The sequence below is a fragment of the Aotus nancymaae genome, unplaced genomic scaffold (assembly GCF_030222135.1).
Source record: "Aotus nancymaae isolate 86718 unplaced genomic scaffold, 86718_ANA_hifiasm-v0.15.2.pri h1tg000040l, whole genome shotgun sequence".
Classification (NCBI taxonomy): Eukaryota; Metazoa; Chordata; class Mammalia; order Primates; family Aotidae; genus Aotus; species Aotus nancymaae.
The window spans coordinates 6,535,581-6,548,006 of record NW_026988454.1 but is presented as its reverse complement, the minus strand read 5'-3'; the positions used below and the strand labels follow the sequence as shown (position 1 = coordinate 6,548,006).

Sequence of the window (12,426 nt, the reverse complement as noted above, 5' to 3'; positions counted from 1 at the left end):
CTCATGAAGCACAGGTAGTAAGTGCACTTTGCAGAGTACCCATCACATAGATTCTACAGCGGCACTCTCAACAAATCAGCCTAAATACATGAAGCTCCACCAAGTTGTGTGTGTGCTACTCAGTGTTAAAGGGAGATGCAGAGGATGCTTTGTCATTTCAAAATAATCCCAAGCACAGACTGCTAGTAAAAGCCAGTGTAGCAAAAAGACAGCAAAGCTTTCGGGATAATTATAAAGTTTTTACCAAAGCCGACAGCTTTGGGTAAGAGTCTGTCAGAGGTTCTGGAAATGGGCTGTTTTGGCTATGTCTGTCAATCTTATTTGCAACTTCATCAAAATCTATTGAAAAACCCATGCTAGCTAGCAAGTCGAATCACTACAGATGAAATAGAAATGGGCAGAGGGAGTATTTTTGCATTTACAAATGCTGCAGACTCCCACTGAAAATACCTTGTTGCTTACAGAATGCTCACTCCTAACAGTGGGTCTTAAATGTTTAAACTGGGGAACTGTACTAAGCACTGATGCCTAACCTAAAAGGTTAGCATTTAATTGGTCTGAGGCCTGGCCTTGGCATTGGGATCTTTAAAAACTTCCATGTGACTGAAAAGCGTATCTGGGGCTGAGGACCACAGTGGGCAGAGCAGCAGGAACACGGAGCTCTGGAGCCAACCGTATCTGGGTTGGACGCTCAGCTTTCCTCCTCCTAACTCTGTGATCCTGATTGCTTAATCATATGGAGCCCTTACTTCTTCCTCTGTACAAATAAGAATAAATACGAAACAGTGCCAATAAATTAGAAATGTTCTTTTCTTGACCTTCTTCCCATAGAACTTTCAAAGGTATCATAGTTCAACTGCTGATGCAGGCTTATGTATTCACACCGTGATTAGGAACACATGTTCTAGAGCCACAAATCTCAGGCTATGTACAACAGCATGTGCAATTTAATGAACTTCTATGAGGCTCCATTCCTTCATGTATAAAAATGAGAATAATAACATCCATCGCAATAGGGCTTTGTGGATATTCAACGGATGTTTATATGTAAGCACTAAGAGTGGCACCATTTTTATAGCAAGCCCTCACTAATCATTACTCATTTTTGAATGCTAGGGAAATAGAATTTCATATCCCACCCTTAGAAAATATAACACAATCTCTGGTAAAATAAAGAGTTCACACGAGGAGAGCAAGGTTTCTACTTGGAAGGTATTTTAAGCCAGTTTTAACTATTCATCATCATAATTTTGTCAATGAAAAAGACTGGTTCATTGTTGACTAGGCATACCTTGAAAAATGTTTATGTCCAAAACGGAGCTTTGAAGGTGTTTAGCTTAAGATGTTTGAAAGAGATACAAAAAACTAGATTATGGAAACAAAAAAGAACATCTTATTACATACATCTTGATAGTAAGAGGTATTAGATATTTATCTAGAAATGAATATATACAGACACTGTTAACAAGACATTTGGTGGATAAGACCAGTGTAATTTGGAAAATAGTTTGCTAACTCTACATATATTCTCTCTCTCTCTCTCTCTCTCTATATATATATATATATAGGTATATATGTGTATGTATATATATGTGTGTGTGTGTGTGTATATATACACACACACACACACACACACACATACATATAGGCGCTAGATATGTATGTATGTATAACCTGTGTTCCTAATCATTGTGTAAATATATAAGCTTGCCTCAACAGTTAAACTATGACACCTTTGAAAGTTCTATAGGAAGACGGTCAAGAAAATTATATTTCTAATTTACTGGCGTTATTTCAAATTTAAACCAACTATATATATATACACACACACACACATACACACACACACATACACACATACACATAGACATGTATATAAGAACTTATATATATGTTAAATATATATATATATATATAATTTTTAAAACCTTGAGATCAGTTTTCTGGGACTGTTAACAGTAATTGGTTGATTTATGCACTGAGTTATAGGAAACAGCAACCTATAATTAAAGAAAGTCCAAATGCATATTTCTCTGTAAATATACACACAGATGCAGACATATACCCAAACACAGTATGAATATGTTTACAGGACTGCATGTTGAAATCACAACCAAAATAACAAAAGCCAGTATACATTGTGTGCTTACTGTCTTCAGCATTTACCCAAAAGGTACTTCACAAGGCATTATTTTAATGTGTCCACATAAAATGATGCTATGGCATTATCCCCATCCTACCTAAGATGAAACCTTGCCCTAGATTATGTATATAGTTAAGATTCAGAGCTGGAATTTGAACCAGGTTTTTCTGAGGTGCCGTATGTTACCCAGGATTTGTGCAAAATGGTTCACTGGTTTAAGGGGGTAAAATTAGGACTTACACAGGTATTACGGTAAATGTGAAAGAACTGACCTCCACTAAGACTTAATGTACAGACTGATGTGAGTACCATCTTATGACCTAGCCTGTGTATTGGATGATCATATGTCATGTATTGCCAAGGGGTGTCCCAAGGGAACAGGGAGTCCCACAGCCACTGCTGGAGAGTGGAGCGCTCTCTTGTCAGTTACCTTTCAGCAGAAGGTCACCTTTGCTTGACTAAAAGAATAATGGATAACTTACCTCATTTTAATTAAATTAACTCTATTAAAACAGATAAGTGACTTAAAAATAATCTTTCAAAGAAACCATTAATTAAAGATAGAACTAATAATATAAACACGAGGAAAACGAGAAAAAGGCAGCACTGACCATGTGGGTACCTAAGTGAACACCCGTGTGATTATAAAATAGGTTCCGAGATATCAGCCATTGAGAGCAGGAAGCCACTGCACTGAGCAAGACATTGAAAAACTAAGCAAGTAATAAACAAAATGCGGTCTCTGTTGAGCAAATACTAAAGAAAATCCAGTTTGTTCTTGACAAACTCTATGACAATTCAAAGTTTCTTTCTGCATAATATAGGGAAACATTATAATTGGATATACAGTTTTTAAAAAGGTTGAAATAATACATGCTAAACAATATTGGGACAAACCGAACTATATTTTCTTATGCGTGAGTACTTATGGAGATACATATTAAAACGCCGTTGAAGACAGGAGAGACAGGTGGAACTGAACCATGCCTGTGGAGGATTTACTACACAGCTGAATCACAGCACAGTTGCTTCTAGCTTGTCTCAGCTTCTGGTTACTTGCTCATATTTTAAAGAGCAAAATACACAAATATGTAACTTTTTGCATTTGTTGTTATTAAACATTAAAGAAAAGAGGGGAATATAAGTTCTCAATAGCAACTGGCATTTTGAAAAATAAAAGCAAATTTCTATGAGTATTATATTTAGGTAACCAGTGATGAAGTGGCCACATTCACAAAAAATATATAAAAGGATTCCAAAGAAACTTTGCAAAACAACATCTTATAATCCATCCCATTCATCCTCTGCCTAACTCCCTATTAAAACCAAGAATTTGAACCCAGGAGTGCATTAGATTCTGAGGATGGCACTGGCATATTGAATTTAAAAATCAAAAAGTCTAAAAGGTATTTAAAACACAATTAACATATAGTAGAATTCATATAACACATTTTAACAAGATAGAGCTTGACCATGCAAAGTCTTTTTGCAAGGAGGTTGTTAGTTATCTCATGGCAAAGAACCAGCAAAACTGAAGTTAATTTACACACATTCTTTACAAAAATACAAGTGATCCAATTTTGCTAACTTTTTCTGTGACTATAAGGGGCTGTCAATAGTGTGCTATATAGAAAATATTTTTGAAAAGAATATATTTATCTAACCTGTCCCCGAAAGAAAAGGTGATGTTTTCAACATGACTGAGAAAAAGAAATGCCAGAGGATCTTAAACATATGAAAAGATGCTCAACTTTGTTTAAAATTAAAAAGAAAAACAGAGCCAACTACATAGAATACCATTTCTCAAAGATATGATTAGAAATAAGCAAAAGCCTTTCAGCTTCCCTGTTGGGGAGGAAGTGGAGGGCCTGATCTCTGCACTTCGCAGTTGACATTGCTGGTGGGCACGGAAAGCCCACCACTACTGGGAGGGGAATTTGGAAACAGTAAAAGCAACATTTTCCCTTTGGTGCAGTAACCCCTCTTCTAGTGAGCAGATCTCAGTAATACTCTGACAACAATATGAAAATATGGGTGCATACAAATCTATTAGTTGTAGCAATATTTATAGTAAAAAATGAAAACTGGCCGGGTGTGGTGGCTCACGCCTCTAATCCCAGCACTTTTGGAGGCTGAAGCAGGTGGATCACCTGAGGTCAGGAGTTCAAGACCAGCCTGGCCAACATGGTGAAACCTAGTTTCTACTAAAGATACGAAAATTAGCCAGGCATAGTGGCGCATGCCTGTAATTCCAGCTACTGGGGTTGGGAGGGTAGGGGGCTGAGGCAGGAGGATGGCTTGAATCTGGGAGATGGGAGGTTGCAGTGAACTGAGATTGTGCCACTGCATGCCAGCCTGGGCAACACAGTGAAACTCCGTCTCAAAAAAAAAAAAAAAAAAAAAAAAAAAACTTAGTGTTCACTAATAAGCAAAAAGTAAGGTATACCTACATAAAGGAATTCAATGATACTATATATTTTTAAATGGAAGAAAATATCTAGATCAAACTAGGAAATGATCTTTAAAATATATGCTATAGAGTGAAAAAAGCAAGATGAAGAAAAATGTGCATAATCTACTTTTTACTTAAGAAGGCAACACATCTATATCATTATAGTTCATCACCTATATCATCTGTAGTTTACCTGTTTTGAAAATAGGTGATTGTTTTTAATAAAGGTTTACCTTTGGGAGAGAAAAGATATATTGAAGAGAATACAGATAAAGGATATACTTCTCTGTATATAGCATGTTTTGTGGCTTTAGCTTTGGAATAATAGAAATATTTTACATATTATAAAAGGAAAATAAATTTAAAAGCAATGAAAGGCCAAGCGTGGTGGCTCATGTCTGTAATCCCAGCACTTTGGGAGGCCAAGGTGGGTGGATCACCTGAGGTCAGGAGTTCAAGACCAGCCTGGCTAACATGGCGAAACCCTGTCTCTAATAAAAATACAAAAATTAGCAGAGTATGGTAGCATGCACCTGTAGTCCCAGTTACTTGGGAGGCAGAAGCAGGAGAGTTGCTTGAACCCAGAAAGATGAGGTTGCAGTGAGCTAAGATTGCGTCACTGCACTCCAGCTTGGGTGACAGAGCAAGACTTTATCTCAACAACAACAACAAAATTAAATTAAAAAAATAAAAGCAATGAGAAATATGCATTCAATTGATGACATAACTATACATTAACTTACATGAGTTTTTATAGCCCTATAAGGATATACCCTAATGACAAACTGTAAAAATCTTAACATTGTTTTCAGTAATCATTCTTGGGTGATGGTGTTGATACTGTAATACTGATACTATTGTGGGTGCATTTGAAAGTTAGGCAAATGAGTAGTTTGTTGGTATCACTCAGTAACAGAACTTTTGCTAAGAGTGAAAGAAACAAGCGTTGTAACATTGGTGACTTTTTTATGAAAATCTGATACCACTGGATTTGAACTGAAAATGTTAGTATAACTAATATTGCAGTGTTTACTTAAAAAAATGTCTCCTAGCTTGCTCAACTAGGCCTAGAAACAGTAACCAATACAGTGACAATGAGCGTCCAAGCACCAAGACTTCTAAATACTATTTCCTACAATAGGGAGCCAGAGCTCCTGAGAAAAATGGCTGATTACAGGTTGTTGGGCAAGAATTACAAGAAAGGTCTAGAACATCTTGTTACACTACAAACCCTGACTAATGGGTGCAGGGAGGTTCACTGTAGTATTTTTTCTTACTTTTATGTGTTTGAAATTGTCTAAAATAAAAAGACACACTTTAAAAGAAAATGAGTTCAAAATGAACTGATAACTAAGGGTATGAAGAAAAGACTTGAAAATAGATGTTTAGAAATGTTTCCATTGTTCATGGCTTCATGAAGGAAGAAGGTTTGCCAAAAGAAAATTGTTGCATTAAAAGCACTGCAGTTTTCCAATCTGTAAGTAATCACTTCGCTGGATTTTGAATGAATTTAAAATAAAGGCACAATAACTTTCAAAAACAGGTTTTCCTTATAATACATTAACATATATTATGTGAATCTTAATTTTTAAAATTATTGCTTTGTCGGTAGATATGCTTAAAAATGAGAATCATAATTTACAAAGTCAGCAAAGCAACTAGTTTATTCCATTTGGATTTTGTAATCATTTTGAGGCATATTTTTTAGCTATGATTGACATTAAAACTAAGTCTTGAAATAAACTGAACTTAAAACTTCACCATTGAGTCAAGGTATCTCATAGTTTCAAATTAAGTTTTCAAGAATTAATGAAACATATTTAATCACATTGCAGTCATTTACATATAGAGAGAGGTCGTAACTTTACTTCATTCCAGGTACATAAATTACCTCAAAGTAGATCAATGTAAATATAAGAGGCAAGCTATTGGAAGAAAATACGGAAGTGAATCATCATGATCTCAGGTATGGCAATGGACTGTTATATCTGACACCAAAAGCATTAGCAATAACAGCAACAAAAACAGGTAAATTGGATTCCATCAAAAGTAGAAACTTTTGCTCATCAAAGGACATTATGAACAAAGTGAAGAGACAACCTACAGAATGGGAGGAATATGTGCATTTCATATATCTGATAAGGATCCAGTATCCAGAATATATAAAGAACTCTTAGAACTCAACAACAAAAGCATGAACAACTCAATTTAAAAATGAGCAGAGAAAGGACTGGAACAGACATTCCTATAAAGAAGATACATGGCTACAAGCATATGAGAAGATAATCAACATCACAGTCATTAAAGAAATGAAAATAAATCCACAATAAGACACCACTTCACACTTACTAGGGTGACTAGTTAGAAACAATAACAAGTGATGGCAAGGAGGTGGAGAAACAGAAACGCTTGGACATTGCCACACTGCTGGTGACAATATTAGGTACAGCATCTGCGGAACACAGTGGGAAGTTCTTCTAAAGGTTAAACTTAGAATTCTGCTTCTCGGTATATATCCAAGATAAATGAAAGCAAATGTCCACACAGAAAGTTATATATGAATGTTTATAGCGGCATTATTCATAATAACCAAGAAGATGGAGACAACACAAGTGAATGGATACACAAACTGTGGGGTAGCCACACAATGGAATATTATTCAGCCATAAAGAGGAAAGAAACATTCATACATGCTACAACTTGAATAAACCTCAAATATGGGAAATAAGGCAGACACAAAAGGTCACCTATTATATGATTTCTTTTATAGGAAATATCTAGAATAGGCAAATCCATAGAGAAGAAAGTGATTGGTGGTGGCCGGGCTGGGACAGGGAGTCAAGGGCAGTGATTACTTGGGTAGGAGGTGTTTAAAAACAGCTCTGAAGCCAGACAGAGGTAGCGCTTGTGCAACCTTGCAAATGCCCTAAATGCCACTGAATTGTACACTTTAAAATGGTTAATTGGTTGTCACATGAATTTCACTTCGATAAAAATGTATATATGTAATAAAAGTATAGCACAAGTAAAGGGTGCTTTGTCATGTTAGAAGATAAAATATTAAATAGTTCAGGTTTATCTCATTCTTGTTTTTCATATATGTTATTTTATATATGTTGGGTATGTGTTCAACATTTTGAGTGATAGAGATATACAATTTAAAAACTAGGTAATACTGGTTTAGTTCCAGGGTAAAAATCTAGAACATGGAGAGTGACTCTGACCCACAGAAAAACTTAGTAAACCTTGGCTGAATAATATTTTCCAACTTATTTTCAATGCCTTTATGCAAGGTATGCATTTTCCAGTTCAACGTAATTCCTTCGTTCCCCAGAATTTTATATCTTTTGTGATCCAAACATTATTGTTTCATACCCATCAATGATCAAATTTAAATTTTCAACTCCTCTGCTAGGGTTTACGTGTATCTAAGACCGTTTTACAACAGCCCTTCTGTTCGTTAGTATTAGAGATGAAGAAAAAACATGCTAGACTTACCCACACAAGGCAGGGAGTAGCCCAGTTGAGGGTCGTGAACAAACTGCCGATCGTTGAGTCTTGTCACACAGTATAAGTGGAAACAGTCTAAGCAAATCACGTGGCGGGAGTTGCACTGGAAAACCAGGACGGGGCTCCTGCAGAGAGAAAGGAAGATGTTTCCTCTAGTACCTGCCAGTGTGGAAAGGCGGCACGTGCTTTAGAACAATTTCTGTAATCCTGTAGGGTTGTGTAGAGTGTGCTCTGTGCAAAGAGCTGCTAAGAACTGAGCTCATATATACCGACACTATATTTTAAAAATTGGAGGCGCTCAGTGAACTACACAGAACACTGATTCTCCTAATTTTGTATTTTTTTATGTTAACACATTTTTCAACTTTTTTAATTAAACCTGAGCTAAAACAAAATCTCTTTCTGGAAGTCTTCCCTCACTCTGAATTTCCAAATAACCTATCAAATCCACCGGTATAGATTTCTATTGATCTGTGATTATATCATAGTATTGGTATCTTCTCCTCTCTTATAGACTGTGATCTCCTTGAAAGTAGGTCCTATGTTTCTATTGATATTCTAGTATTCATAATACTAGGCATTGTAAAGTTTTAAATGAATGTCTTAAACATTTAGATCTTTAAAATTTTTTAAAGATTTTTTTCTACAAAGTATTTTAAGGGAATCCAAAAATTTAGAACTTGTATAGAGCGATTTATTAGTACTCTCATAACCATAATTTGAGAAAATTCAACAATGGGATGACAGATTTTCAAAATTCTGTTATCACAGTTATTTTAAAGCAATGTATAATACAAAATAAATAAAATACAATTGCCTGGTAATTTAATTATAATTATAGTATAATAATAGAACCTGAATTTTCCCACAATCAAAAGAAAAATTACTATTGCATCAAAGTAAAAATGTTAAACATTCTCTCATATTTTACCAGCAAATATAAAAGTCGAATTTAGGGATAAAAGGTTATCCTGCAGGGATTCTTCTGCTGCAAGATTCTGTCTATTGTGCCATCTTGAAACCATCCAAATACTGTTTCTCAGATTATGGTTACAGTATTACTAATAAACCAGTATCTACAAGTCCTAAATTTTTTTGATTTCCTTAAAATACTTTGTAAAAAAAAATCTTAAAAATCATGTATTTTTACTGGAAAATGAACCACACAATTTTATGTTAAACAGGAGGCAAGCTGAATATATTAATTTGAAATCGGCCCAAAGGTGATTTTAATAGAAAATTATTGGAGTCTATTTAGATAAGCCTATTTCCTATGTAATTATAACAGAATACAAATAAGCATGTTCATTTCATATCCAGTCCTTAACAGATATAAGAGCTCTTCAAAAGCCCCCTTTCCAGAAAATTAATATTATTATAAAAGATAATTTCTTAACACCTGAAAGATTTTCAAACTTCTGTTATCCCACTTATTTCAAAGCAATATGTAATATAAAACAAAGAAAATAAAATTCCTTGGTATTTTAATGCTGTGGATCTGTAAGTTATCAGTCAGCTTAATCGGAGCAAGAGTGCACCTGGATGTGATTAGCCATGCCTTTTCCTTTCCCCTCTCGGACCAGTTCAAGTCCTTCCTGGGTCTTCATTCCTATTTTCTGAATCTTAGTCAAGTAGGCACTATCTGTCCTTGGAACTTGAAACTTTTTCCCTTCTAACAAAGTAGCCCTTAAAGATAATAAAACATAATGCTTTCTTATTTCTAACCAAAGAGTCATTCACATACACATGCTCAAGTACACACATACTTTTTTCACTTTGTGACCCTATAAAGTAGCTGTATTTTACCTTTCTCTCTCACAGCTGTTACAGGAAAAATATTCTCCATCTTGCTCTCAGCAACATGGTAGACTAAAACCTTTATAGACCTCCCAATCTGCTACTAATGCATAGAGAAAATATTAGAACATTTATGAAAATACGCCCGTATATAACAAAGTTAAAAAGAAAGCTTAGAAATGATCCTGTAGAGGCAATATAAAGAAAACTTACAGAACCTAAATGGTCAGCCTACGAACTCCTGCCACAGTGGCCCACAGAGTCATGGGGTGATGGGATGTGGGCATTGGTATAGTTTCTGCATTGTTTGCCATTCTTGTTAGAAAGAGTTCCCTCTCACACGGGTGGACAACAGCACACTTCTATGGTTTTCCCTTCCATTTTAATATAATCCAGCATGATTTAAACCATACATGGAACATCAGTTGTCCTACTCTATTAATGACATCCTGCTATTTGGAAAAGATTACAAGAAACAAGTACTACATTGGTGGCCATGGTGTGAAATCAACCCTGTGCAGCTACAGGAGCCATTACATGAGGGAAAGTTTAGAGGTCCAAGTCTTGGGGCTTGGACACCTTCTGAAACGTGTCCACCTTCCAAAATAAATAGTCCATCTTACCCATCACGCAACTGGGAATGAAGCACAGAGAACTGCAGACGCGGTGGGTCCAGAGCTCTAGTTCCCACACAGTGAAGTGCATCTTCCTAGGGACACAGGAAGAGTCCTACTGAAAACTAAGCTACGGCTGCACCAGGCCACCTCAATCTCCGTGAACTAAGAACGTCTACGGCATGGTTGGCATTGGAAGTGAAGACAGAGAGTCATGACATTCCCTGGAAGAGACACTGCCCAGACACAGGTGTGGAATGCAACCTGGGAAGCTGGAATGTCATGTGTGTTTTTGCATATCCTCTTCAGAAAAAAAGGACATTTACAAGTTACAGGGAGTCAAAAATGATAGATGAGTCATTCAGGAATTCTTTTTTTTTTTTTTTTTTTTTTTTTGAGATGGAGTCTCACTCTGTTGCCCAGGCTGGAGTGCAGTGGCACCATCTTGGCTCACTGCAACCTCTGCCTCCCGGGTTCAAGAGATTCTCTGCCTCAGCTTCCCAAGTAGCTGGGATTACAGGCACCTGCCACAATGCCCAACTGATTCTCTGTATTTTTAGTAGACATGGGGTTTCATCATCTTGGCCAGGCTGGTCTTGAACTCCTGACCTCATAATCGGCCTGCCTCAGTCTCCCAAAGTGCTGGGATTACAGAATGGACTAAGAGAGTTTTTAAACATGAGAAGGGAACAATGTTTTAGTAAGTTTAACTCTGACAGAAGTATGGAGGGAAAGAAGCTAGAAGTAGTGAGAACTACTTGAGGTCATTTTGGTAGTTTAGACATGAGTTACTCAGAACTGGACTATGCTGTATGAGGGGCTCTGGGAGTGGAAATGAGAAGATGAACGGGTGACATTTCAGAGCAGGACCCGCCAGGAGTTATCCTCTCATGGGTCCTTTGTTCCTCCTGACATTCCTGCGTGCCCTTTGCTCTAGTTATCTACATATAAATGTTAATTGGTCAATCTAGAGATGATTTTACCCCACTGGGTCAGGTTAAAGGGCGGTAAATTAAAGGTTAAGTAAAGTTCTCAATCATATGTAAAAAGACTTATAAATGCTTTCCTTGACATTTCCAAAGAATTATTTGTAACCAACGACTTCTCTCTTTTGATAAAAAGCGACCCTTTGTTTGCAGAATATTTAAGCATGATTGAAGGAGTTTTAGCTACAAAAAATGTGGCAAGTCATTCATACACATTAAAAAAGTAGAATACGCTTATATGGTGTTCCAAATATTTAAATTCTTATAAAGCTAATACTCTAGCATATACAAAAATAGTATGCGAGTGTTTATGTTTATCTAGTAAAATGTGCAATTTACTCACTCTGCTGTCTACCTTGTTTGTTCTCTCTCTCTCATTTGCCCTCCTTCGCACACTGTCTAGCGAAATCTGTTTCTCTTTCTCTCCATTTGCCTGATTCTTTCCCATGTGTATCTCTTCATTTATACTCATTAAGAGAGAGGCTGTAGATGCAATGTGACATATATTGACAGCAATGTGCCAGATATTTCAAGCTATGTAAAGATGAGGAAGCAAGGACATGTAAATCCAGTAGAGTGGGCAGGAGAGGGAAACAAATTATTGAAATACAGGGCAGAATATTTTAAGCTGTGTTAGAGATGTCGGATATATCGCCAGGCTCTGGGGTAAGCAGCCTTCAAAGATGTTCTTCAGTGAGCTCTACCTCCTCTGTAGTTCCTCTCCACATTGAATGGGTTGACCCACATGCAATGGGTAAAGTGCAGAAATGGCAATGTGTGACTTCAAAGAGGAGGTCAGAAAAGACACAGCAGCCTCTGTCTGTGCTCTTACAGATCACTTGCTCCGAGGAAAGTGAGCAGCCATCTTGGGAGAACACTCAAGAAGTACTTTGGTGAAGTCCATGTAGCAAGAAACTGGGACCT

At 36.5% G+C, this 12,426-nt stretch overlaps 1 protein-coding gene across 3 annotated transcripts in view; it reads right to left on the bottom strand.

Moving 5' to 3' along the window:
* Nucleotides 1–12,426, bottom strand: part of PRKN (parkin RBR E3 ubiquitin protein ligase) — a 1,419,146-nt gene that overhangs the window by 447,468 nt on the left and 959,252 nt on the right. For all 3 annotated transcript variants that reach the window (XM_021670246.2, XM_064360477.1, XM_064360476.1), the window contains one exon: nt 8,094–8,230. In XM_021670246.2, coding sequence (XP_021525921.2) covers nt 8,094–8,230 — 137 coding nt within the window. The remainder of the gene's footprint in view (nt 1–8,093; nt 8,231–12,426) is intronic.